This window comes from Oryzias latipes, chromosome 16 (assembly GCF_053564925.1).
Source record: "Oryzias latipes strain Hd-rR chromosome 16, Olatipes_Hd-rR_3.1".
In the NCBI taxonomy this organism is placed as follows: domain Eukaryota; kingdom Metazoa; phylum Chordata; class Actinopteri; order Beloniformes; family Adrianichthyidae; genus Oryzias; species Oryzias latipes.
The window spans coordinates 26775104-26800909 of NC_136252.1; the positions used below are offsets into that span (position 1 = coordinate 26775104).

Sequence of the window (25806 nt, forward strand, 5' to 3'; positions counted from 1 at the left end):
GTTGTTTTTTTATCTCTATTCGGCGTACTGGTACGTCCTGACGTCACTACGCAGTGATTTTTTTTTTTTTTCTCCGTGGCCTGGCAACCAGAAGAGGCTTTGGAAAACAGACAGAGCCCCTTAATAGCATCCACTCCGTTCTCTTTAGAAGACTTAACATTTTAAATCCCAGCATGTCTTCAAGGACTCTACCGCTGCTCTTTATTAACCTCGGTGGAGAAATGTTGTATATTCTGGATCAGCGACTTCGAGCTCAGAACATACCGGCTGACAAGGCTAAGAAAGGTAGCTAGCTTAGTGGCTAACCACACTTATTTGACCTACAGCAGTTTAACAGTCGTGATGAGACGAAATTAGTCACTAATTCTTTGGTCTGTTTATTTTAATATTTGGACGTTTTTATTGCTTCTAAAACGTATAAAGTATAAGTAAAGTCAAGAGTTAATGATAATAATCTGTCAGTCTGCTGTTGACATTTGGGAACACCACCGCTTTAGAAAATTACAGCCTAAACTAAACCATTTAACTTCTGGAACTCTTGCATTTCCTTTGAATTAATAAAGATTCTACAATTGCTGGATGGATAGAGGAGGACAGAAGGAGAGGTATCAGTAGTGCTCAGTTTAATAATGCAGTTCTGCATTTATTAGCAGCTCTCTGCGTTGCTTTGGCTTTGCTGAAACTCATGCTCTGCAAAAACACTAGCATTGAAGTATAAGCAGTAGATGGCATCGTTATTGTTTTGGGTTGTTTCTGCACCAATCAAACACACTTTATTACTTGTCTTATCGGCTGCTAAGGCTTTTGTTGTAAAGCCAAGACTTGCTTTTTTTTCAATTTAAAACAGATATTTTCGTTTTGTTTGATCTGCTACTGTAGTATTTACAGAACTACATATAAAGCTCCTTTCATACACTGAGACAATTCAAATTGATTTAAATGTATCCAAAAGATTTGACGGAACCATACTTTTAGAAGTCCATCTGTATTATATACTAAATGATGTGGTTCACAACAAACATAATTAAAAACAATGTTTTTTTTGCATTTTTAGACTTCTCTAATATGTTTTAATATTATCATTAATGTTATCTTCATGCTGGTATAGGTTGAAATGCAAATTTAGCAGTTGTTCAGTGCTTAAAACTTTTTAGTGCTAGTCAAATAAAAGAAATAAAATGTCTTAAATGCTCGAAAGTTAAAAATCCAATCATTACGTTGTCCAAATTGCTCAACAGATCTTTAATGAAGTGTGTCAACATGCTGCCGCTTTGTAAATGCAAGACTAAAGGAATTAAGTTGTAGATTAACTAGGTTTGGCAAACATGTTTAGATTGCTCCTCTGCTTGCTTCAAAGTTTACATTTTGGCAAACGTGTCTGTCTGACTTCTGCTAACTCTGACCTTTTCTGTTGGATGGTTGACCAAACTAGTTATGAACGACATCATCACCACCATGTTCAACAAAAAGTTCCTGGAGGAGCTTTTTAAACCTCAGGAGCTTTATTCTAAGAAGGCGCTGAGAACTGTGTTCGACAGGCTGGCCCATGCATCCATAATGAGACTCAACCAAGCTAGCATGGACAAGGTAAGTCAACTTTTTGATTTTCTATTGTCTATTCTAGTACATGAATCTCTTACCAATGAAACATAGTAATAGCATTTAAATTAACTCAAATAAATCTGCTTTTTAATTAGTGTTTTTCTTGATACTTTACAGCTACTTTTAAAATTGTATGTGGCTCCCTCTGCTGTTTAAAGCCCCAAAACAACAGACTATAATATTCTGATGAGATGCTAAAGTTCTGTGTCCATCCTCCTTTCCAGCTCTATGACCTGATGACCATGGCTTTCAAATATCAGGTGCTTCTCTGTCCCAGACCAAAGGACATCCTCCTTGTCTCCTTCAACCACATGGATGCAATCAAAGACTTTGTTAAAGATACTCCCAGCATTCTCAGCCAAGTTGACGAAACTTACCAACAGCTCATAGAGGTATACTAAAACTGTGAATTCAAAGGAATCTCTCAATAAGTGTGCAACTACACAAAAAACAACAGAATAAATCAAATGTACTGTATTTAATATCAGTTGTGGAAGCTGTCAGATTCTGGAAAAAAATCTTTTTTGTTTACTTTCCCCAATATCAAAGCAGGCTGTGATTTTATTTAATATGTTTTTCTTTATTTCACTCTTTAGATGTACACACCTTTATGTAACGGTGAGTTCCAGCTGATTAGACAAACGCTGCTTATCTTTTTTCAAGACATGCACATACGAGTGAGTCCATCCCTGAGAACTATTAATTACAATCCTTATTTGTTCCTTTTTTTTTCTCCAATATTTGAGAAGGTTTGTGTAATTCTATAACATTTTTTTTTTTTCAGGTTTCAATTTTCCTGAAGGACAAAGTTCAGAACTCAAACGGTCGCTTTGGTCTTCCCACTAGCGGACCAGTGCCGCACGGAACGCAGGTCCCTGGCCTGATAAGGTGCACATCATTTTCTCTTTTCAATATACTTTACAAAAAGTCAACTTTATAGGCCTAGTGATTTCACACTTGGCATGACTGTGATGTTGTGAATTCTGACAACTTAGGATTTTTAGCTGCACTGGGGAAGAGAAGACCAGGCTGCAGTTCAACAATGGAGGGAACTACACTTCAGCCATTCGGGAAGGATCTTTTGAGATTTTTGGAGACCGAGTTACAAAGTTAGGCACAAACATGTGAGTAACGTGACACTGGTCTTGTTTTGAATGTGTATGAATTCGTACACCTGAAATATGTCTAGTTAATGATCTGTTTATTGACGGAAACTCAATTTTTTTTTACCAAGCAGCAAAGAATCAATAAATCAACGAATCACCGTGTTCCATCTTCCTTTCTATGTTTGTTTTTTCATCTTTATGTTCTTTTCACTTAGGTATAGTGTAAGCCGCCCTGTGGAAACTCACATGTCGGGTACATCTAAAAGTTCAACCCAGCACACAAAGGTGAAACTTTCAGGATTTTTAATATTGCAACAAAGAAAAAGTTCATAGCTGCAATTGTTGTGTCAGCATGTTTTTTTTCTGTCTTCACCGTAAAACTGGACGCAGTACTACTCAGTGTTTCACGACTGCTCCTCGCTTCCAGACCCATCTTATTTCATCTTTAGGACCCTTTAAGACACTGAAAACATCGACATGTTGTTGTTTTCCAACAGGTTAACACGGCTCCAAACCCTCTGGCCAAAGAAGAACTGAACATGTTGGCAAGGCTGATGGGAGGATTGGAGGTTCAGAAAGCCGGAAGCTCAGACACCGCCTTCCGAGTAAATCTGTTTGCCACAGACGAGGAAGAGGAGTGAGCGTCCACATTTCTAGTTTCTAACATTTAATCAAAGATTTGTTGGAAAAAAATACAGTTTAAGCTTTTTCTTAATTACTCAAAAGATGCATTTTTGTATTTATAGAGAAGCATTGATAACAAGACCTGATGAGCTTTCATATGGAATCATAAACATTCAAGCTACAAAGGTAAACAAAAATACTCTTCTCCTCCTGAGCTGCATGGCAATTATTTGAGTTTTACACCACATTTTATAGACAAATATTCTTGAAAACTCAAGCTTTAAAGTTTATCTTCCAGGACCAACAGGTCAGTGCAGAACTGACAAAGATCATGGGGGAGTTCACAGACTCTGGACATCAGTCTCCCAGTTCAAGCAGCAAAGGAGACGACCTTTTGGCTATGATGGACGATCTGTGACACATTTAGCTCGTCTGCAGGCTTAAATTGCAATGTACCTCAAAAGGGTGCACATTATTGAGGGTCGGTCAACGGTCTGAAACTGCAAAAGCACCGCTGAAGTGTCACACGCACCCAAAAGACTTTCCTTTAAGGGTGCTTTTAGGATGCCAGAATACGCAGACATGATAGTCAGATTGTTGGCTGTATATTTCATTTAACAACAAACAGGTGAGTCTAGGTATAAAAGGCATTTGGGGTCTAGCAGTTTGAAAACTGAGACAACCTAAGTGTCAAAATGTTAAAAATAAAGATTATCATTGTGTTTATATGTCAATAGGAAAGGATCTCTTGATATTCTATCATGAGGCAACTGTTTATTTACAATGTGTTGTATACCTAATGCACTTTGGCTAAGTTTTACTGACATAAATATTCTTAATATCGACATTTTCCATCATGTAGCACAATAAAAATTGTGTTTCAAGGAATTGATTACAAAACCCTGTCTGTCATCAATTTACCTGTTATGGCCACCTTCACCAGTGTGATGAGCCTGAGACAAAAATGTATAAATGTTTACCTCTCTAATAGTTAGAAACTCTGCACAGATTTTGCACTAAAGTGTTCCTCCTTTTATCGCTGCAGTTGTTGTTTTCTGCAGGGATTTCTGCTGAAGCGCCTGCATAAAGCTTCAGGTCATAAAGGCATTTCTAGTTCTCATTGTGTCCAAATGCAATGAAAATCAGAAAAACTCCCAATGGCTTCATTTGATTGTTTCTTGTCTGATACGGCAGCATTTGATTTCATTTAGATTGATGCCTTGCATGGGTTAGAATTGGACCATTCTTGCCAGTTTAATTTCTTTGTGTTGTCGATTCCAGAAATGACCACATGAATAAATTCATCAATCACCATTTTAGTTGATATTCACGTGTGTCATGATGTTCAATTAAAGGTATGTTAGACACACAGAAAGTTATTTATACATGTGGATAATCTCAGTTACTCCAGATTATTATTATTTATGTCTTGGTGTAAATTATCATTAAAGTTTTTTTTTTTTTTGGTTTTAAAGGAGTTTGTTCAGCATCATTGCAGTATACACTAACAGGGCTACAGAACATCTTAAAGAGGAATGTCCACTCACCCAACTAACCTACGATATCTGTGAATCATGAGAGTGAAAAGTGGAGGATGATTTATCCCTTATTACAGTGTTCTAACAGAAAACTACACGCCATAAGGAAAATATTTTTGATACCAACAGTATCGAAAGGTTCTTGCTCAAGGTGTTTACTTATCAGAGAATATTTATTAAAATTTAAAAGCAGAAGAAAGTCTTATTGAAATTACTGAATTTTCATTTTCAGTGGATTTAACCGAAATTTGTTTCTAGTTATGAAAAAATCACTTCTGTTTGTGGATCCATGTAGATGCTAAATGAAGGTAATTTTGAAGCCGACGTGGTGTGATGCATATTTCTAAAGTCATCATGGGGTGAATACATAATCAACCTTCGTGGTTTTCCTAAATCAGGGGTCTGCAAACTGAGGCTCCAGAATCCTATATGTGGCTCTTTTACCCCTTTATAATGGCTCTCTGACTGAAGGAAAATAAAATAGTATTTTTAATAAGTGAGGGTTACTACATTAGCCTTGATTTAATTTAGATTTGTTACATTGGTAATCATTGGATTGGAGTTAAAACCTAGAAATAAGATTAAAGATTTTTGCATCTCTGCTGACATCAAGAGGCGTTGTTCGTTCTAGACTACCTCCAGAATGCACAGATTTCAAAAACTTTACCAGTCTGATCTTTTATGAGTTTAAAGCACAGATGGATGTCATGCTGCACAACAATGGTTAGTAGCTATCGAGCCAAAAGAGAACACTTTTTGTGTATTCATATTTATAATAAAGTGTTTTCAAATTTTCCTAAACAGTAAAATAAGACTTTGTGGTTCCTACTAAGATTTGAACAGTATGACACAGGCCCAAATAGTTCTTAGGCTTGGATTGCAACTTGTAGTTGATCAGATTGAACAGAGGGGGGAGCTGCAGGGCTGCTCGTGACTGTTTTCCAGATCTCCAAGCCCTGCTAGTTGATGATTAGCTCAGTCAGATGTTTCCACGTTCTGATTGAATGAACACACCTGATCCAGGTAATTGGTAGCAAACGGACCAAGGCAGGGTGGTAGATCTCTACCAGAATGAGCAGCCCTAAAATGTTAAGTTCTTTGCCTTTAGGCATCTCATAGTCCAGCTCTTTATTATTTCATTTGCAGAGTTATTCAGTCCATGCAAGTTTTTCTTTTCTATTTCAGTAAAAGATTTCTTCCAGGTAAGGTTTCAACAATTAAAATCAAATGTGTTCAGTCTATTGCAACATAATGTTGGCTATTTCTGTGTGAAGCCCTTTTGCACTTTACATCGAGAAGGAAATAAAGCTATAATTGATCTGACTTTGTGTTAATTTCAGGTTTGTCTTTTGCCTAGACTATATATTGCAGTGTTCCTCCAGCTGTTCTCTCAGCATTCATGGTGAAACCTGCACAGATGACTCATAAACTGCCAGGGCTTCACATATTTGAATGACTGATGTTGCTCTACTCTCTGAGCCTCCCGGTCTACATCAGAGCGTGTTGGTCTTCATTGTTATTCAGGGTTTATCCTCCAGGGCTGTCAGTCCAGACAGATGTAATGCTTATTTCCATGACAGTGATTATGCAACTAAATGTAACAAACTCCAGAGGGGAGCATCTCTTTTAAAGTTTTCCATAGCTTTAATTTATCTGTATATACTTTGATGTTGAAACAGACCGGCTCAGATCAATAAAATTAACAAGCTTCCATGATCTAAAGAAGACACATGAGGATTGCCATGGCGGCAGACTTCAGAGCCTGGCATCATTTAGTGCATGAGTTCCTACAGATAAGTCTGCAAGACCCAAGTCAGACATAAACACACGTGAAAGAAGCCCATACCACTGAGGCAAACATGCTCAGACATTTCTCCGAATTGATATGGGAGAAGAGCACTTGAGTGAGATTCCTCCAATCATCTCACCAAATGAGGGATGAAAAGGAACCGTCAGAGGACAAAGCAGGTTTCCAAAACAAACAGAAACCAGAACTCGTGCCAGCTATTCAGCAAGACCTTTCAGAAAGCACAATTAGTAATGTATAGCTTTTTAAATCACTGCTGTGAATATATGTGCAAAATATTCATTGCACTAAAGAAATGGCGCAAAGTGTACGTCTCCATACATCTTTTAAAACTGTTCAAAATCTAAAACTTCCGCTTTTCTCAAAGGCATTTACTAAGAGTATTTTAATTCTAAACTCAAATGTCTCTCTTCCTTACCTGCAGTTCAGTTATGATTCAGTTTCCTCTTTCAAGAGTGTGGGCAGGGCACTGTAAAGCCATTGCCTGGTATGCATTTCATGTGGCCGGGGGCACATGTTGTGCTGAGTCAAGACAGGAGGACCAGTGCGACTCAAATCAAGCTCTGCCATTTGGGTTTCCCTCTCTGTGTCTGTCACATCTGCCCACTTGTTGGAAACTGGTAGCTGGGGGTGGACTTCAGGATCAATCAGCCAGTCTAAATTGGGAATATAGGTGGGCTTGCTGAAATGTCAGCAACTCAGAAATGTGCTTACACACCAAATGAGTCACAAACTGCCTCTTGGAGAGCTCAGTTGCATGTTAAAAGACCATTCCTCCAACAGTCTTAAACAAATGTCACTACTTATGAAGCATTTTGACAGCAAAAGTATCCCAGTGATATTAAAGTCTCCTGTATTATTCAGAGGACATATTTAGGGTGTGATGTCTCACTTATCAAGTTTCACTTACTCATTAACTCCTGACACTGTGAACATGCTGGTTTTGTAATATTTTACACCAATTCTTTGCGTGGAAGCTACTTGTTTACAATAGAAGTACTAGTTTGAGACAGAAAGGGCTATACATCTTATTATCCTAGATTTTTATTTTATTGTAAATTATTTCAAACTTTTTGGACTAGACAATCGATTTTGTTTTCATTCTAATTTTTTTAAGTACATAGTTTTTATCTTAAATTTAGATAAACTTAAATTCCTATTTTTTAAAAATTGCTTTTTGTAAACGTATTCAACTCTTCCAGTACTGAGTACTGTCATGATGTAATGGTTTCATTTTGCAACTTTTATTATGCAGAGAATGTCATCATCGGTGTGCAGCGGCTGTTGCCATTGGTTGTAGGAAGCTGTCAATCAAATCTAAGTGTGCGTCACTTCCGTTGTCAGGTGGTGCTGTCGCTGTGGAAAGATGCGATCAGCTTGGAGCGGAGGCTTTTCTTTAATTGCTCATTTCAGTCTTAGAAGCTAAGCAGCCCGAAAATAAGGCGCCGTGTCGTTCGTCGTTTGAACGAGGAGCTCCCCACACACCCACCGTGGCCGTGAACCAAGAAATGTCCATGTTTTAAAAGCAGTCAACGCAAATCTTTCCCGGTGGTTTTGGCTCGAGGTAAGCGAGGGGGGTCGACTGCGTTGCTATTTAGCTCTCGCGGCACTGTTAGCCAGCTGAAGTGTTGGCTACTTTGTTTAAATGGCCTCCCGGCTGCTACAGACCGCTCCGACTTGACGTTAGCCAGCGTTGTTTGCCAACAAGCATATTTCAACCTTTCTGGTAAACAAAGGAACACGGTGAAGAAGCAGCGTCTGTTTGAGCAGTTTGGTTGAAGCAATGGTCTTAGTTCGCACGGGAAGCTAAACTCTGTCTTCTTTCGCTGCAGTGCAGTGCGTCCCACTTTGTCTGGCTAAGTCAGTGCAACCCGTTTGTAGCCTCGTCTCCGGTCAGTATATTCTGGTTTCGTCTCGTGTTAAGTTTTGCATTCCCTAGCTTGGTGTCGGGTTTTTAAAAATATATATATTAATAAGGACATACAGGAAGAAATGCAGCGTAAAAGGTCAGTGTTTTCGTGTAACACCCACGTCCGCAGTGCAATATTAACCGTTCAAAACAGGATATATTTTAAACATTTCATCTTTCAGTTGGTGGATTGTGGGTTGTCGCTAAGTAAACACCGCGTTAGCGTTGACTCGTCATTGTTCACACTGCCTGCTGCACCAGCACAACTCAAATCTCCAGACTTTGCAACTCAAAATGGCACCAAACAGTGTAATAGTGGCTGTGCATTCGTTGTTATTTTGGTCAGGTGGTTTCGGTTTAACCTTGTGTCCTCCCCGTGGTCCAGTGATCAAGGGCATTTACTCTTTGCAGTAGAATAGGGTTTATTTTAACAAAAGCTATAAAGTAGAGCTCATGAGCTTAAATGTATTTTCCCTAACTCTTTTGTTTGAATATAAATGCAGATGACAGAAGTTGCATTCTTTAATTTGATTAAATTAGTAACTCCATTAAATTATCTATTTTTTGCTGCTCTGATTATTATTATTATTTTTTTTTTTGCAGTCCTTTTTTTTGCAGAGCCAGACAATAGGCATCAAGTCTGGGTGGAAGAAACTCGAGACACCTACATGGCCGTTTTGTTCTGCTACTATTTAAGGAGCCCACATTTCTCGTGGGCACTCGCAGCATGTCTCCTCCTTTTGTATATGATATGATTCAGAGGCTCTATCTGCTCCTGTCCTCCCTCTTGTGCAGGCAGAGGCCGCCTCGCTTGCCAGATCACTGGCTGTGCAGAGGAACACAGTGGTGTCAGAAAGGGATCGCTATGTGCTGTCATCGTGCTGATGTCATTTAGGTCAGTGTGCAGACGTTGGTTGTGTTGACCTTTTGCTTTTAAGATCTGTGTCTGGGTTTGGCTCCACAGCTCTGTAGCAGGTTTTCAGTCGGTAGATAAAATGCCTTGGGTCTGTGTGTTGCGTTGCATATTCTGTCAGTGACTCAGTGAAGTCTTATAAGTCCAAGGTGCATGAGTTACATTTTTTTTTATTTACTGATTATGTGCCGGAATAAAATGGGGCCTGCCGGTTCTTGCCGAAGGTGTTTGCCTAAAATATTTATCAGCCTTCCTACTTCTCGGATGAAAAAAAATATTTGTCTGGAAGTATCGCAAAGCGTGTTTACTTTAGCATCCGCCGGAGGTTCCCACCGGGCAGCTTCACAACAACTGCAAGTCCTGATTGTCTACTTCTTGCATCCAACAGATTTGCACTATTTTCAGCATGACTTTGTGTCACTCTGACTTGCACTACAAATGTTGTCAGAAAACCTCAGTTCATCAGACTCAGTGGGTGATGACTAGTGGAGATGGAGACAGATGGGTGAGAGACATGATGATGACACTGTCTGCTGTCTGGGATCACAAAAAGCCTCATGGAAGTGAGAATTCATACGAGCCCTTACCGACTGCCAACTGTCCAAACCTTGTCTGTGCCCAAAAACACCAACTGGCGAGTGCCTTTGTTGGTTTTGAAACAGGAAGATGGCCTGAGTGGTTGGGAGAAAGGGGGGAAAATATGGAATTTTTTGCACTCATAACAACATGTTTTTATTTTTATGTTAGTTTTCCTCTAAATGCCTTGTTGGTTGTTGAGCCGGATTGTACTTGAAATGGAACTGCTAAACTAAACAGACCCCAGCTGTCATTGTTTTGTTTTTTTTGTATCTGTCATTATCTCTTATTTTGCTTAAGTTATTTTCCAGTTTTGTTGTTATTTTTGGTTATTCCACATATTGAACAAGTGAGCAACGTCTAAAGAAAACTTTGGAAGACTGCGGGATGAATCATTCCTTTCAGTTTAGTGCACTACTTCCCCATTACTGGAAGCAGATGGGGTTTCACCTCACGGTAACTCAGTATTAAGAAAACAAACCTTTCACATCTGATTTCTGGGAGGTGCTTGCGATCTGGCGTGCTGAGTTCAGCTTGTTAAATGTTGATGCACTGTCACTGCTTAGGGTTCCATTTAAATGTGCTTCCTTACTGTTGTGCAGAGCTCTCGCTTTGTTGGGACATGTAGGTTTTATTTGTTTTTGTTTTTTTAGGGGCATCTGCATAGATAAGACGGCTGAAAAGATTCTGAGTTAAGCATGCAGATTAAGGGCATAAGATTTTTTCTTTTTTTCTAAACCCACGTCCACTGAGGCCGGAACAGATTAGAGAATCAAATTTAAACGCTTCAGTTTCAAGAATGTTGTGCAATGGCCTTTTATTTGCGTGCAAGTGCCCTCCGTTTTAAATTGCAGATTGTGACACGCTCTCTTTGCTTTTGGGGGGGATTGAATGTGAGGTGTTGCCCTTGCCGCCTGCAGCCATTATTCTAAATGGAGCTGTAATGGCCTCATCTTCACACTGAGGTGGTTAAATGTGAGGGGAGGGATTTTTTTTTGTAATGGGTTAGGTGGAGCTGCCCTTAACTTTACCCCCTTCACACCTTTTATTTTCATGAAGCATTACTTTCTAAGAAACTACATTTGTAAACTCTTAAAAAGTTGTCTGGAAATCAATTATTAAAACGTCATCCATTCACAGTTTGAAGCCCCTTGCATGCACTTGAACTTTACTATCTTTATCCCTTGAACTAATCAGATTTGTTCTCCCGCAGAGCTCCAGGATGTCCAAGCGGCGCTCGTCAGAGAGGGGGGCTGGAGAGACATCAGGCAGAACCAGCAAGCTGCAGTGCACAGGGATATCTGGCAGTAATGCCAAGAGGGCCGGCCCCTTCATCCTTGGTATGGAAGCGAGCTGCTTTTTGTTGTTTTTTTTTCTTTCAGAAAAGTCGCAGAAACCTATTGAGGTAGAAATGTGTGTGGTTCAAAACTGTAACCCTGCGTGAGTCAGAAACGGAGGAAATGATTCTGTGAGGTTTTGGGGTGTCTTGTGTTTGCACAATGGACGCTGATGCAGGGCTAAGACAAGAATGCTAAGAATGTCGCTGATCCCTATGACATTTGCCAGAAAGGCTTCAGTGTGGGTCGATGCAAGGCTTCTTCCTAGAAAATGTGTTTTAATCATTTTTTTCAAACACAAGACATCTACACCACAAAACCTCCTCATAATTTCTAAATTTTGCACAAAAAAACGTATTTTACACTAAGGCTGAGTGCAAACTCAGGACATAGAAAGTTGTGGTGTGAGCACACACTTCAGCATGTAGGCTGCCTTTTGGTCTCACAGCTGTTGCTTTTCTAATCCTTGCAGGACCGCGCCTAGGCAACTCACCAGTACCGAGCATAGTGCAGTGTTTGGCCAGAAAAGATGGCACAGATGATTTCTATCAGCTCAAAGTAAGTTTGGTTTCAGACTCGCATTATTGTTTTGTTGGTTTGGTCATGCTTGCCCTTCAAAAGAACAGTAAAAATGAAAAGATTTTTTTTAATTTGAAATGGTTTATTTCAAGCAATCAAGTAAGAATAATACACAAAAACAATACAATCAGCTGTTATACATTCATACAAAGACCTATACCAAACCTAGGATAATTAGACATAAAATTAAATATTGCTTGAAAGGGAGTGGAAGGAAGGAAATTTATATAATCCCACCCCAGTTCTACCATTTTTATTACATGATTTATCAACTTTTATCGGACAAAATTAAGAATCCTTAGGTATCAATAAAGCACATGACAAAGATGAATTGCTTAATTATTATGTAAAAAATAGACATAACTATTTTCAAATAGTTATGTATCCAATGCATTGTGTGATGGTTTGGCACGCATGTCTTGGTGCAGATTTTATCGCTTCTTTTTCAGTCAAAGCAGCACAGTAGGCACTAAAGGCTCCATACCGTTGGAGTGCTCATCTTACTTTAAACAATCCCAGCAGCTTTGATCATTTAGACTTTTGAACTCCATGATTGGTCCTTCAATAGTTTAATGAATCTGCAAAAAGGTCAATTGAAGCTCAGTGGTTTTCTTGTGTTTCTGTGGTGTGTCCCTGACAGATCCTGACGCTGGAGGAGCGGGTGGACTCTGCTGGGGAGACCCAGGAGGAGAGGCAGGGGAAGATGCTGCTGCACACAGAGTATTCTCTCCTTTCTTTGTTGTACAACCAGGATGGGGTGGTCCACCATCATGGTCTTTTCCAGGTACTTTAGAACAGTTTAAGCTACATTTCTGTTAATGGCTTTGCAATATGTTTTTTAGCACTGAATGTATGTGATTGGCACAAGGAGGGTGTTTCACTCAGTGCCGTGTAGGCGTGCATTCTGTGTAATTGAGATTTGTAAATGCAGTAACATTACCATAGAGAAGTGGCTGCCTTTTTCAGTTTTCAGTGTAGCTTCACAGCTCAAGTACAAGAAGTTGTACAATCTCACTGTCAGTACTCCACAGTTGGCTTGTATTTACTTCAGCCTTTCATTTTTTTTTCCATGTCAAGTTAGATATTCATTAAAAGCAATATTTACCTGCGGCATCCTTTCACAATGACCTCCCCCACCTGCCTGTCTGTCTGCTCCTTCCTTTACTGTTGTAATTCTTTCAGCATTCTCTCCTTCTGTCATTCTGTATATTCCCTCCCCTGTGTAAGCTTGATATAAAGAAGGGTTCAATGTGTATCTTAAACCTGAAGCTTGATACACAAATCAATCATTTAGAAGCCACAAAGACTTCTAAGTGGCAGATTAGAAAAGAGGCAGGGGACTCTCTGTTGGTTCCAAAAATGCCACTGAAGCCTAAGAAATGCACTCACAGCTGATGGACGTAACCTGTTCTATAACAGTACTCCTACAGTTGTTTTACTTCATCATTTTTTCGTTTTTAGCATTAATCCATTTGCTGGACCTTCCAAGTTTGTGCATTTTTTAAAATTCGTTTTGTTTTCCAACACAAAATCCTTCAGAAACATTTTAGTGTCTTTTCTAAGTTTTTTCTGACCCTTCTTTTTAATCTTTGTCCTCCAGGACCGAGCCTGTGAAATCGTGGAAGACCTCGAGGCCAACAAAATGCGAAAGATGAAGAAGCGCATCTGCCTCGTTTTGGACTGTTTGTGTGCCCATGACTTCAGCGATAAAACGGCAGATCTAATAAACCTCCAGCATTACGTTATAAAGGAGAAGCGCCTGAGTGAGCGCGAGGCCATAGTCATTTTCTACGATGTGGTTCGTGTGGTGGAGGCCCTCCATAAGGTAAGCTCTATGATATGGCGAACTGTTAAAGAAAAGCATCACTTTTAAATGTTCTGGGTTTTTTTCCATCAATGTTTTGTTTCAACTTGGAGGAAGAAAAAAATTGTTGTGCTGGTTGCATATCTAGATGATTACTGGTTTCCCAGGGTTGTGTGCCACTCCCTGATACAAACTGATTCTTGCCATGCCAGCAATTCACCAAACACGGTGTGAACATACTGATGTTTTCTTTCTCCTGTTTTTTTCCTTTGCAGAAAAACATTGTTCACAGAGACCTCAAACTTGGAAATATGGTGCTGAACAAACGGTAAGTTTAGTAAATCATCCAAGCCTCTGGGTCAGTTCTCTGTGAAATAACCTATCCGGTGGTGGGTCAAATTCTTTCATCTGACAGTAAAATCAGTATTAGGAGCCCATAGTGCTGCTCTGCTGTGCTTGAATTTTTGGCTTTGTCTGCCTGTTGTGTAATGGTTTATGAATCATAACCCACGGTTGGTTTTGAGTAACAAACCCCATTTCTTAATAGAGCACAGACTGCTCCGGTGTCAACGGGACTGCTTAGGATTCAGGGTGTTTCTGAAGTGTTTGCAGCTCATGCAGGATCACCTCTATTCTGATGACTGAGAGACCAAATATCTGCAGATCAGATGAGCCACAAAAGTTTAAGTCTAGCTATGGTGAAATGCAGTCCAGTCCCAGTAAAGTACCATATTTTTCAGCGTATAAGTCATGTTTTTTGCGTAGTTTTTTTGCGTAGTTATACTCAGGTGCGACTTAATGTTATTTTTTTTTTAAACTAAATAGCAACATGCCACTAGAGGGCACTGTAGTTTGTATCAGCATAAACTACTGTCAGCAGCAAAGAAGAATCTCTGCTCAGTCTTAGTTGCGTTCACAGCTGTTTGCACTACATCTCCCATGATTCATTGGGTTAAAGTGACAGCGTCTCAGCGCACAATGAGTCTTCCTTGTAAAACGTCTTAAAACCACGATGAACACGCTTTGAACAGTTTTTAAATCTTCTAACTTAACTTTTATTACATCATTTAGAAAAAACATCTGCAACTTCCAGCTTTTTCTGCCACAATTATCACAAAAATGCATGTGAGATTGCAGAGGGACTGTAGATCAATACATCACAGACTGAGTTTCTCCTTTTTTTACATTTTTGGATGCTGGTGTGCCGCAGGATTTTTGTCAAGGTTAAAGTGTCGTGGCTCATAAAAGGTTGAAAAACACCGTGCTAGATGGCTATGTTTCATGAACCTAAATAAGGATCAAAGTGGTGCAGTATTGAAGCCTGTATATGTTCAGTTTATAATTGTTACTTATTCCATAATTATGATTAGCCCTTCAAGACTAAATGTCTATTCTTGGTCCCATATTTTGTTAAATTTCTCCTAAAGGGCGACTTCTATATGTTTTTTTTCCGTTTTTATTATTTTTTTAATGCATTATTTTGGCTCCTGTGACTTGTATTTCGGAGCGACTTATAGTCCGACAAATACAGTATCTAAGTAAAACAAAGGGCGTAGAAAAACAACCTTTTTGGAATTCATGGCAGCAAAATCCGCCATCTAATGTTCATGCAAGCGTTTGCACTATTGCAGATGCTGATGGGTTTGTTGGGTTGTACAATGTGCGTTTGTTCACACTAACGGTTTGGTTTGTTAACCTGTTGTGTTTTACGAGCATAAAGTACAGCAATAAAACTGAATAGCCTTCAACATTACAAACGATGAGCCTCTTTTCTTTCTCTTTAAAAAATGCCTTTCATTATTTGCTCTCCGTAGATAAACACGGAACAAAACAAGCATCTTCTGCAGCAACGGGAAAAGATTTGGTCGATAAATCTTTCGGTAATTCTGGCACTCTGTCAAAATTGCTCAAACCTGGAAGGCTTTTCTTTTAACTGCATGCAATGCATTTGTATGCTTTTAGTCAGCAAACGTAACCCTCCCATTCAGCAGCTGTATTAGTAGCAGAGCTCAGTGTTTTGGCTGGTAGAGGGGGGTGGTGGGGAGAGAAGCAGACAGAATGCTCCGTCCCAGCTGGAGACAAAGGAGAGGCCTGCCAAAGGCCCCCATAGCTCAGCGCTGACTCACAACAGAGTGCAAGTCACGCACGCACTCACACTCATCATTTTTCGCCTGTGTTCTGCTTTTGTTCCTTTTTTTTTTTTTGTTTCTTCTCTCTTTCTACTGAAATCCCTCTTCCACTTCCACTATCTTTTTAGTGTATCCCCATTGCCAAATTTGTCACTTTCTCTTCTTCTTTATTTCTCGTACTTCCTTATTCTTACGTCTGTCTCCTTACCAAACATGTGGATGAATGTACAGTCAGTGTGGGAACACGGTCAGTTTGTGGCGCCGTGCTTTAGAAAGAAACAAAAAAACAAAATCCCCCCCTCACTCATGCTGCTTATCACACCTCTTGGAAATGTACCAGTTGCATCAAAAAGCTCAGCAGTTTGAGCAAGAATGATGCGATTTCCTCTTGCTAAGCCAGCTTTGTAAAAACAGGATGTCATTACTCAACCTGCAGGGACAGAAAAAACGTATACCGGTATACTTTCTGATTTCAATGATTTGCAAAATGTATTTGCGTCTCCCTTAGATTTACTGTTGTATCTATTACCATATACACATAGAAGCTGGATTTTTTTAGCAGGATTTTCTTCCTAGTTTCATGATGCAATTTCATTTTTAGTCTGGGTTACATAAAATCCTAACAATGTTGGTCTTATAAAGCTGTGAGGAAATAACTGTGGCTGCTCTTTAACTTTTCATATTCTCATCAGAACAGACCAGCTGACCAGAAGGGCAGGAAGCAGAAGTCATTAGGGCTGCTTAGGTTCAGTTTCCTGATTTATCAAAGGTCACATGACCAGGAAGCGGCAACGGTGTGGTCACCCCACAATCCAGTCACTCTTGTCTCACGGGGCAAACATGCAATTTCAAAAAAGGTCATGATGCAGACAAGACGAAGTGTCAGAAAGGAATTTCAATGTTCCAAAACCGTTTACATTTTTGCCAGGCCGTCTTATGTTAACAGGGTTTTGACTTGCATGACTTGTGAAACTGGAAAGATTTGTGGATCAAATATTCTACAAACAAGGTTAAGATGAGAGCATTTGGTTTCAGCTAGTTTTAGTGAGAATGCTTGGCTCCAGCCAGCGTTTGTGACTGGAGTAATGACAGTGTGTGATGGAGCAGGCTGTGAAAGTGAGACTGAATAAGGGAAGCTGCTGACCTCATGCTTTTTGGAAAGCGGATGTGGGTGAAAAGTGTGATTGTGAGAGGACATTTTTGTGTTGTGAGTTCTTTTTTTAAAAAGGCCAGTTTTGAGCACGTATGAGAAGCTTTATAAGTGATTGTGGATCTACTTCAAGTTGTTTTACATACCGGAACATATGTATTGTCCAAATAAGATCTTTGATTTAAAAACTCAGTTCAGTCACTTGGATTTGGTAAAATCCCATTTCTGTGTGTCATAGTCAAACACAAGTGACCTTAATAACTGTGTTTTAGTTTAATTTTTTTTGTCTGTGAACTCCAAATTCATTCAAATTCAAATTTTTTTTTGTTAGTCTGATGCTACGTTCACACCAGGCACGTGCAGGACGTTCAAGATCGCACTGAACACGGGTTCTTGAAGGTGCTTTTAGTCTATGATGTTCATACTGGATTGTCGCATCCCGATACAAGCACATGTTGGAAAAGGCTTGGTGTGAAATGTTGAAGCAGTGCAAATTTCACAAATCTTGCTCCAGGATTTTTCTGTCACAGCTCTATTCCGATATATGGAAGACTTGGTGACATGTAATTCCAGCCGGGCACAAACCTTTAAATAAATTCTCCTTCATGATCAATTTTGGCACCTCCGTGAATGAAAAGAGACACAACCCATAGGTCCCTAACCAAATCAGAGTCCCTGCTTAGTCCACATTTAACTGGTTTAACTTAAACACACGTTCAATGGTGATGGTGATGGTGATGCGTTTTGTACGTAGAGCCCAAAAACTGACTTTCAAACTTGCGCAGCGACGCGTGCTACTTTCCACGCAGACCCCTGAAATGCGGATATTTTGATTGGAAGTGGCTGCATGAACGTATGTTATTGAGACCTGGGGTGAACTTTCTTTGGTCTACCTTAAAACTAAAAAAGGCACTTTATTTAATATCATTTATATAAATGAAACACCAAAAAATCCCTCAAGTAATTAGAAATATGGGTTGCTGAAGTGTTTATCAAGATTTTTATTAAACAAGCGAATTGAACTTAAAGATGTGTTATTATTGTCGGGGTTCATTGATTCTAAACTTGCAAAAGGAATCTTTTACTGTTAGTACAATCGTTATTGTGTTATCTGTAGTTATTATTTACTTTTAGCCAGAGTGTTGCAAATTCTGTGTGGACATGAGGGATATTTCGTGTGCATGGTTGAATGAAGTGTAATCTTAATGTTGTTGTTTGTTGCTAATGAAAGTTCACTGCTGTGTAAATATGTTGCAATCTCCAGTCAGCCTTGGGATATTGAGGTCTGCTAGCAAGTGGCTCTACAATCCTGCATGTGCTTAACCAGTTGTTCCCTTGGTTCTCTTATGGGTGGCGCAGTCATCAGTAATGCCGTCTGGTCACTAGTAATGTGAATTTTAGGATTGATTTTGAATTGAGTTGATTTGAATTGCGTTGTAGAAATCCAAATCATTCATTGGCCCGTCGTGTTTGTGTGCTTGAAGGACTCATCGCATCACGATCACCAACTTCTGCCTGGGAAAGCACCTGGTGAGCGAGAACGACCTGCTGAAAGACCAGAGAGGAAGCCCGGCCTACATCAGTCCTGATGTATTAAGTAGTGAGTACAAATATTTCATGCGGTTTCCGAAAACGTCGTAAAGACTGGTTTTTGACCACCAAGCAGAATTAAAAGCTTATCTGACGGGTAGATGTTGGAAGAATAACTTCGACATTGTGTCCAAAGATTAAGTAAGTACAACAAATTAAAAGATGGCGGCGATACATAGTGTCCAAAACTGTGGACCGGAAACTTCTGGTTGATAAGTCACACACGTGTGGTTGTAGGGGTGATCCTGAGATTATTTTTACTGCATGTGTGGTTCAACAGGCCTAGATTTTCCAACTATTAGGCAACAGGAGGGCTATGTCGCAACCTGGGACCAGCTAAAGTGTTGCCGCCATGATTGTGCATTTGTTTGTATGCAAAGGAAACGCTCTTTGTATAAAGCAGAGATCCGTTCCTGCTGTTTACCTTCCCGGTGCTCAGTGTCACAGAACATGCACACACAACCAACCCTGATGCAGGATCACACTCCTCCATGAAACGCATTAGCAGCATCGGTTTCATTAATGATTTCCCAAACAGCATTACTGGAACCAGGTGTAGAAAGGCCGTATCTGTCTCGCCCAACCAGTTGAAAAGGAGATAAAAGCTCAGTGAACGTATCAGCATAACGTGACAGGAACACAATTAAACAGAGCTTCAATGAGTCATGCACAGATGACTCACTAGAGGGAAACTACTCCCTTCCCCCTACCTCTATATGTGTGTCTGTGTGTGTTTTGTGTCACAAGCTTTAATATAATTGTCGGCTGCTGTATCTCCTGCCACCCAGACTGTAGCAACACTTCTTTTGGTAATGCACAGCCATGGGTTCCACCCTCATCTGCTGTGTCCATGTTGGGCTGACATCTGCTTTATGTTCCAAGCTTTCCATGCAAAAGCAGCTTTCTGATCATGGAATCATGTTTGTAAAGATTTCCCCCAAGCACAGTGGGTGGGGTCATTGACTGCTTTCATTCATTGATACTGTCATGACCAGGATTGGAATTCAAAGGGTCAACTTTTGTCTTTTACCCAGGTCAAGAAACATGTTTTTTGGACTGTTCCATCCACACTTTCCATAGGGGAGTACACACTCTGACCTGACCTGTTTGTCTATCTTTTTCCAGGTCGACCGTACCGCGGTAAACCCAGTGACATGTGGGCTCTTGGCGTGGTCCTCTTTACTATGCTTTATGGCCAATTCCCCTTTTATGACAGTGCACCCCAAGAACTCTTCCGCAAAATAAAGGCGGCAGAGTACTCCATCCCAGAGTGAGTATTTCATACAAATACTGGTTACTCGTTGCTCTGATAAGACCCCCACTGTTCATCCACAAACGACCAAAGGAATTATTGCAATTGCTGTTTTTTGTTGTTGTTTTTTTTTATTAAATATGACTCCACCAAGAATACATTTGACTCAAACATGTTTTTTCTCTTCCAATTTTTTTAAATAGGTTTGGAACTTATTTCTATCAACGAACTAAAAAGTACATGTTGTATCCGCTGTGTTTCTCTTAAAATAAGCTGACTTTTCCTGTTCCCTCTGCCTCCTCACAGGGATGGTCGTGTGTCAGAGAACACGGTGTGCCTCATCCGAAAGCTGCTCGTTCTGGACCCACAGCAAAGGCTGACGGCAGGAGAGGTGCTGGAGTCCCTGGGTGCCATCATATCCTCATGGTAATGGCCCCCCCTGCTGGATGTTTTGTCATTTGTTCCTCACAGTGCCAACTATTTTCAAAGTGGTCTTTTAAATATGATAAAGCCCTTTTTAGCCCAAATAAAAAAAAACACATTGTCGTTATCTGAGACATAGTTTCTGCAGAGTGACAGTAGTTCTTTAGAACAACTACAGGTTGTGGGTGGGACAATTGGCGCAGAGTGCTTGGAGAGCTTGGAGCACGAAGTTTGTGGCCTGCCAAGCATATTTTCACAATTTGGCAATTTTTTCCCACAGCATTTTTTCATCTGCTCCTGATTCACAATAATTAGAATAAAGAAATACTCAGGAATGCAATTTGGAGTTTAATTTTCTTTATAAATGTTCTCCATCATCAGAAAAATGCCACAAGAACATGTTAACACAATTTTTCTTGAATTGACCCTTTAAAGTTAAAAATGTAATCCAACTGCAGACCTTATTAGTTATATTTAAAGCCAGAAACACAGATTTCCCAGAACACTTACAAAAGCTTTTTATTTTTACCAGAGGAGATGAAAATCATAGATTTGATTTCAAACAACAGTTTGCTCAAACAGCACTAAAGCAAAAGTGTTTGTCTATAGCAGGGGTAAACATGTGGAATTCCCAGGAGAATCAGCTAAAAAGTTGTCAAAATATTATTCAATGAAAACGGATGTATAAAGCAAAGAACGTACAAACTTGACTGTTGGATGGAATGTTTGGAATGTATGTTGTAAATCAATCAACGGTATGTATTTACTGTGTTTATGGTGAAATTTGAGCACAGGTGATGCTGTGAGAAATGTAAATATGATGCAATGTTTGAAAGGGAGCAAACAATTATAATGGTTGTATTCTTCAATTCTGCTCCTTTCCAATCATAAACATTTTCAAAAATTTACGACAAACATGTAAACATGTTGGACATTCAATAATTTTCATGAAAGGAACAAATAAATCAATGAAAAAAAAAAGAAAAATAAAAGTTTGCTGCATTTTACCAGAACCTGTCATTCAGGTTCATGTATGGAATTGTTGTTTTTTTTCTATTGTTTTTTTGAATCTCTGACTCCAAGTTAGATGCTAGTTTTGATACTCATGTTTTTCTATGAATTCAATCACAGGCAGTCTGTTTCTTCAATGAGTGGCCCCCTGCAAGTGGTTCCAGACATTGACGATCAGATCAATAATCCAGAACATTTACAAGAGGTGAGATCTGCCTGTCTATACTCATCAGCCCAAAACAGTGTGAGACGCCTTGTGCCTGTTTGACGCTAACCTTTGGAGGCCATTTTTGGATGTTCAGAAGTCAAAGTTCCTTTTTCTTCTCAGGCCAAGGCGCTTGAGGAGTCTTCGCAGTACGAGTTTGAGAACTACATGCGTCAGCAGCTGCTGCTGGCTGAAGAGAAGAACACTATCCATGAAGCTAAGAGCTGCACCAACAACCGGCATTTTGGCAGCATCCCCCCCGTCAGGCGTTTAGGCCACGATGCCCAACCTGTCAGCCCGCTAGACGCCGCCATCCTAGCTCAACGTTTCCTTCGGAAAAAGCCCCCAGCTACCCATTAAAGGCGTCTCGGGCTCAACGTGAACTGAAGATGCCCGCTGAGGCCAAAGCTCCTCGAGAAGGAAAAGCCCCAGAACTCTACAGGCAGACACCCCCCCCACCAGACGCGGGGTGTTGGCTATGCTCGGTAGAATTACGGTGGGCATCAGACCAAACTTCCACGTCAGAGCTCTACCTTCCCTTTGGGCGAACACTGTTGGAAACCCGGAAAAGCCCGATGGAGGCTCTGAACCAAAGGCCCCTCACCCCTTCGGTCCCACCCCCTCCACACACACACACACACACCCCATGACACAGTATCACATAGAGCTGGCACATGGCTTTGCCTGCAGTGTTAAAGAAACTACAAACTGTGTGCTCCGCCCCCTTCTTTGTAACACTTCCTCTTAATTCTGGGTTCTCTGTGCAACAGAGGTCCAGGACATGTAGCAAACCCCTTAACATAGTGGCAAAGAGCATTGCTTCAAATCGGTTCACTCGATTTTTACGGATGTCACTTCAGGATACCTCCATTCCACCTTTCTTCTCCTTCTCTTTCCTGTTTTCTTGTATTGAAAACAACTATGTCCATAACTCTGACTTTAAATCAATCTACCTCTTTGTCCCTCTCCTGTTGATAAGCGACCCTCCCTGCTCTGAGACAAGGGATTGTAACAACTGAGTCCTGATGCCACCAGTGACGTAAAGCATTCATGTTTTTTTTTTGGTTTTTTTGGGGGGGTCACAAAATGCTTTGAAGCCTTTTTGGTGGCCCCTAGAAATCTGAATAAGCTTTTTTTTTTTTGTCATTTGCCTCAATAAGTAGCATTTTTATCCCTGTAGTCCCATTGAAAGAAAGAACTCGATCCTTTTGGAATCTTGGCAATCCATTGTCTCCCGCTTTTCCTCATCCCTGTGGAAATTGATTTTTAGCATGTAGGCAGCTAGCAAGAGATGCCTGGAAGTCATGATGCCAAGAACTGAATGAGAAGCTGCTAGATCCTCCACGCCAAGGCATATTGATGGTAACTCTTCATCACTATGACGATGATCAGGCGCTGTTTGCGTTGCCAAAAATCATGTCTTAAATCTACTCTTAGCCAAGGAAACTGGTACTTACAGGCTCAGTCAGAATTCAGTGGCTTCCAGGCAACGTTTCTGTTTCTTCTTACTATCACAGCCGGCTGGACAAGTGTTCCTCGTATGAATGTGAACAGTCCTTCTCTCCCTTTGGTGCATCTGCAGTATCCCTGAGCGCGTACATGTGTTCAGACCAGGAGTCCGTGGAGCGGTTCTGTCTGCGACCCTAAGCTATCCTCCGCCCCCCCCCTTCGTGTTCTGTTATCTGGCCTGCCTCGGCGGCAGACACTGTGAAAACCAGAGCAGGCCCGGCCGCGGCGGGCCTGACTGAATGTTTATGGAAATGACGTGAATGCTTTAAGATTGGAAATGATCACATATCTCTTGCCACTCTCGAGCGCATCTTGAACACGCTTGTTTTTCCTGTTTGACCTTGTGGGCTCGTCAAGACCAGCAAGTGGCTAATAATCGATACTGTATTCATATTTAAACAAAAACACAAATACAGATTCATTGGTTCAGTTTCTGGATTTTCCTGCCGTATTTTTCTTAACTGATGGGTTCTTTAAACCATGGCAGTTGTACTAACCGGTGACTGTTAGCCATTCGTGCGCGGCATCTTGCCTTTTGCATTTCTGTGTCGGCTTTAGGTTCTTTAGAAATCTGCCTTTTACTCTTCAAACTGATTGCATGAACACAGCCTTTGGAAATGTCTTCATTTTCCCCCGTATTTTGGATCCTTTTATTTATTCCTTTGTGTTTTTCCTCGCGCTCCCACATGGGGCTCAGACATTGATTGTAAAGATTTAGAACCTTTCAGCTTGGAGTCCCTAATGGTGGTGAAACGGGCCCCTCACGTCCTTGAGCCTTTTTTGTTTTAGGTTTGGACACAGACATGAAAGAGTAGCATTCTTCCCTCTTAAAATGACTCATTGCCATTTATTTAATTTAAATTTTTTTTTTCCACATTTATGGTCACCTTAAGCTACACTAATGTCGTGACTGACTTGACATATTTCTTATTTTTTAAAGCAAAACAAATGAAATATGTCATCTGAATTATGGGAGGGCTGTTAGTGGTGCATTTTATTTTATTTTTATTTTTCTGCCATTGCTCCTTGCACAAGGCTGCACTCTGGTCAGTATGTAAATAACATTCGTTCATGACAGTGGCAGTCATATTGTATGTACAGTAGTTCCACCTGGTGACTTACAACTCTGTTTCCACACACGCCGATTGTGTACTTCAGGCCATGTTGGCTGAAATCCACCGCATCTGTAGGCTCCAGTGATCTGAAGAGAGCTTCTGGCTTTCTTCCACCTTAATGTGAATTTCATGGGTATACAGCAGTATTTGTATTGATCTAGGTTTTTTTTTTTTTAAATATTTCTGTTATCATTACTGACATTTAAATAACTATCTGTTTGAGTGTCTGGCGCCATCTTCCAGAAGACACGGCTGCAGATTTAGTACCTGGGGTAACGTAGTTGTTAATTGTCCCTCTTAATCAGAAAGTGTCTCACTTTCCAGCCGGTGGATTATACCACGTTTAATGTTTTACAGAGTTGTATTGGTAGACTGCATTGTGGACTGAAAAGCATGGTAATAGTTTGGTGTTAAACTCAGTAGAAAACATGTAACTGTTGCATGATTTAGAATTTGCGAGGTGTGGCAAAAACAAATTGAAATTTTGAAGAGAAATCACCCATTTTGGGTCTGGAATATAATTTTGTTTTTCTTCTTTTTCTCTCTTATTTTCTCCTGAAGTCTAAAGTTTTCAGCATATATATTGGAGAAAATGCTGCTTGTTCCACCTGGAAACCTTGGTCAGGTTATAAAAGGCGGTGTTTAAACCCAATAGGATAATGTGTTGTAAGCTGCTTGGTCGAAAATGGGCATCTAAGTACAAAAAACCAGATTCATTGTACAGATTGAAGACACGTTTGTATAAAAAACATATTTTTCTACTTGATCAGATCTCTACATGCATGTCAGCAATAAACTTTGATATGGAAATATTTCACTTTGCCTTGTACTTTATGAATAATTGTGTCCACTAGGGGGAGCACTGTTTCTAAAAATCATTTTAGGAGAGGATGGATCTATACAGCACCTCAAACAAGTTACTACTGTAATTGATAAGCTGTACTTGAGTGCCAGCACATCTGTGTGTGTTTCTACACCGCAGGATTGAAGAATGAAAAGAACGTGGGATGGATGAGGCCGTGTGCGGCTTTTCTCCTGGAGTCCAGCTACGGCCCGGACAGAGGAAACGTGCTCAGACAGAATAACCTCCTGTTGGATCAGACAGAGCTGCAACTCTTTTGTGTCTGTGAAACATTACATAAAAAATCATGTTTTAAGACCTGCTCACTAAAAAATCCCATGCATCCATAAACACATTCAGCACATCATCTTGACAAGTGGAGCACGAAATGTTGCAGTTTGAAGTCTTTAAGATCCGATGACTAAATGCTTGTGCAGTTTTCAAACTGATGTCTGCAGGACTTTTCCCGCCCCTTTGAGCCTCAGTTGGCTCACCGACCTTCAGGACTCAACAAGTGAAGGCGAGAAGTCCAGCAGTGTTTTAGGGTCAAAGCTCCAGTGATGCTTTGTCCTGATAAATTGCAACCAGCTGGCCTTAAAGAGGTCCTTCCTGGTTTGATGGGTGTCTCAACAAACGGGACATCTGCAGTGTTTCTTCCTGAGGTACAGCGGGGACCACTACACATTCAGTCACAGCAGAAAAGTGCAGACGTTCAGCAGCTGGACGTTGACAAAAGCTAAAATGGAGATGCACAGTCTCAGCTGTTTGCATACAAACATTTTAACA

General features: G+C 40.3%; 2 protein-coding genes across 5 annotated transcripts; both read left to right on the top strand.

Annotated features, from left to right (window-relative positions):
- Positions 1–50: 50 nt before the first annotated feature.
- oscp1b (organic solute carrier partner 1b) lies at positions 51–4806 on the top strand. The gene is made up of 10 exons (XM_023963886.2): positions 51–285; positions 1433–1587; positions 1827–1994; positions 2199–2279; positions 2387–2490; positions 2598–2726; positions 2924–2993; positions 3206–3345; positions 3455–3518; positions 3631–4806. Exons 1-10 carry the CDS (start codon positions 174–176, stop codon positions 3748–3750), a joined length of 1143 nt encoding a protein of 380 aa, XP_023819654.1. The 5' UTR covers positions 51–173; the 3' UTR covers positions 3751–4806.
- Positions 4807–5880: 1074 nt separating this feature from the next.
- Positions 5881–24996, top strand: stk40 (serine/threonine kinase 40). 4 transcript variants are annotated; one of them, XM_011485643.4, is made up of 12 exons: positions 8020–8241; positions 9382–9481; positions 11289–11415; positions 11885–11970; positions 12632–12775; positions 13592–13816; positions 14071–14123; positions 18559–18674; positions 19790–19934; positions 20223–20342; positions 21471–21555; positions 21679–24996. In XM_011485643.4, exons 3-12 carry the CDS (start codon positions 11298–11300, stop codon positions 21913–21915), a joined length of 1329 nt encoding a protein of 442 aa, XP_011483945.1. In that variant the 5' UTR covers positions 8020–8241; positions 9382–9481; positions 11289–11297; the 3' UTR covers positions 21916–24996. The 4 variants fall into 4 exon arrangements, with proteins under 4 accessions (XP_020565966.1, XP_004078340.1, XP_011483945.1 ...); XM_020710307.3 differs by lacking the exons at positions 8020–8241; positions 9382–9481 and adding an exon at positions 5881–6072; XM_004078292.5 differs by lacking the exon at positions 9382–9481 and having other exon boundaries at positions 7950–8241.
- The last annotated feature ends 810 nt before the right edge of the window (positions 24997–25806 follow it).